The sequence below is a fragment of the Penaeus monodon genome, chromosome 22 (genome assembly GCF_015228065.2).
Source record: "Penaeus monodon isolate SGIC_2016 chromosome 22, NSTDA_Pmon_1, whole genome shotgun sequence".
In the NCBI taxonomy this organism is placed as follows: Eukaryota; Metazoa; Arthropoda; class Malacostraca; order Decapoda; family Penaeidae; genus Penaeus; species Penaeus monodon.
The window spans coordinates 16,016,165-16,017,385 of record NC_051407.1 but is presented as its reverse complement, the minus strand read 5'-3'; the positions used below and the strand labels follow the sequence as shown (position 1 = coordinate 16,017,385).

Sequence of the window (1,221 nt, the reverse complement as noted above, 5' to 3'; positions counted from 1 at the left end):
CTGCGATACGAAAATTCAGTGGCTTGATGCTTAATTGCCTTCACTTCATAAGGACAGTGGTAGGTAGGGGGGGGAGAAGGGGGGAGAAGTGAAGGTTAATGAGATGGGCTCGGTAGGTTGGAACACATAATTAGGCAGGTTGCGGACGCAGTTTGACTTATTCTGCGCAGGTTAATTAGGGACTAATGAAGGGAGTGCGATCTCGTGCAGGTTGCCAACTTCCTTGTCTCGGCTCACCCTGTCTTGCGTTGAAGGAGGTGGGCCGTTGGTGGTGGTGGGCTGATGATGGCGGTGGGCCGTTGGTGGTGGTGGGCTGATGATGGCGGTGGGCCGTTGGTGGTGGTGGGCCGTTGGTGGTGGTGGGCTGATGATGGCGGTGGGCCGTTGGTGGTGGTGGGCTGATGATGGCGGTGATCCGTTGGTGGTGGTGGGCTGATGATGGCGGTGGGCCGTGGTGGTGGTGGGCTGGATGATGGCGTGGGCGCGTTGGTGGTGGTGGGCTGATGACGGCGATGATCCGTTGGTGGTGGTGGGCCGTTGGTGGTGGTGGGCTGATGATGCCGGTGGGCCATTGATGGTGGTGGTCCGTTGGTGGTGGTGGGCTGATGATGGCGGTGGGCCGTTGGTGGTGGTGGGCTGATGATGGCGGTGGTCCGTTAGTGGTGGTGGGCCGTTGGTGGTGGTGGGCTGATGATGGCGGGTGGGCGTTGGTGGTGGTGGCCTGGTGGTGTGGGCTGATTGGCTGGCGGTGGGGCCGTTGGTGGTGGGTGGGCTGATGGTGGCGGTGGGCCGTTGGTGGTGGTGGGCTGATGATGGCGGTGGGCCGTTGGTGGTGGTGGGCCGTTGGTGGTGGTGGGCTGTGATGGCGTGGCGTTGGGTGGGGTGGTCCGTTGGTGTGGTGGTCTGATGATGGCCGGTTGGTCCGTGTGGTGGTGGTCCGTTGGTGGTGGTGGGCTGATGATGGCGGTGGGCCGTTGGTGGTGGTGGGCTGATGTGGCTGTGGGCCTTTGGTGGTGGTGGGCCGTTGGTGGTGGTGGGCTGATGATGGCGGTGGGCCGTTGGTGGTGAGAGGTTGATGATGGTGGTCGTTGCGGTGGGTTGCTTGCGTATTTCGGAAGCCTGGGGACTAAGGGAGGATTTGCGAGCTCTGTTGTTTGGCTAAATGAACCGGGCTTTGGTGTAGGACGGGGCGCTTTTGTTTTGTTGATGTGCTTGATTCGC

General features: G+C 61.5%; 1 protein-coding gene across 1 annotated transcript in view; it reads right to left on the bottom strand.

Moving 5' to 3' along the window:
• The window catches only part of LOC119587342 (extensin-1-like), a 16,953-nt gene that overhangs the window by 9,352 nt on the left and 6,380 nt on the right, over nucleotides 1-1,221 (bottom strand). The window contains exon 3 of the mRNA XM_037936088.1: nucleotides 451-1,119. Coding sequence (XP_037792016.1) covers nucleotides 451-1,119 — 669 coding nt within the window. The remainder of the gene's footprint in view (nucleotides 1-450; nucleotides 1,120-1,221) is intronic.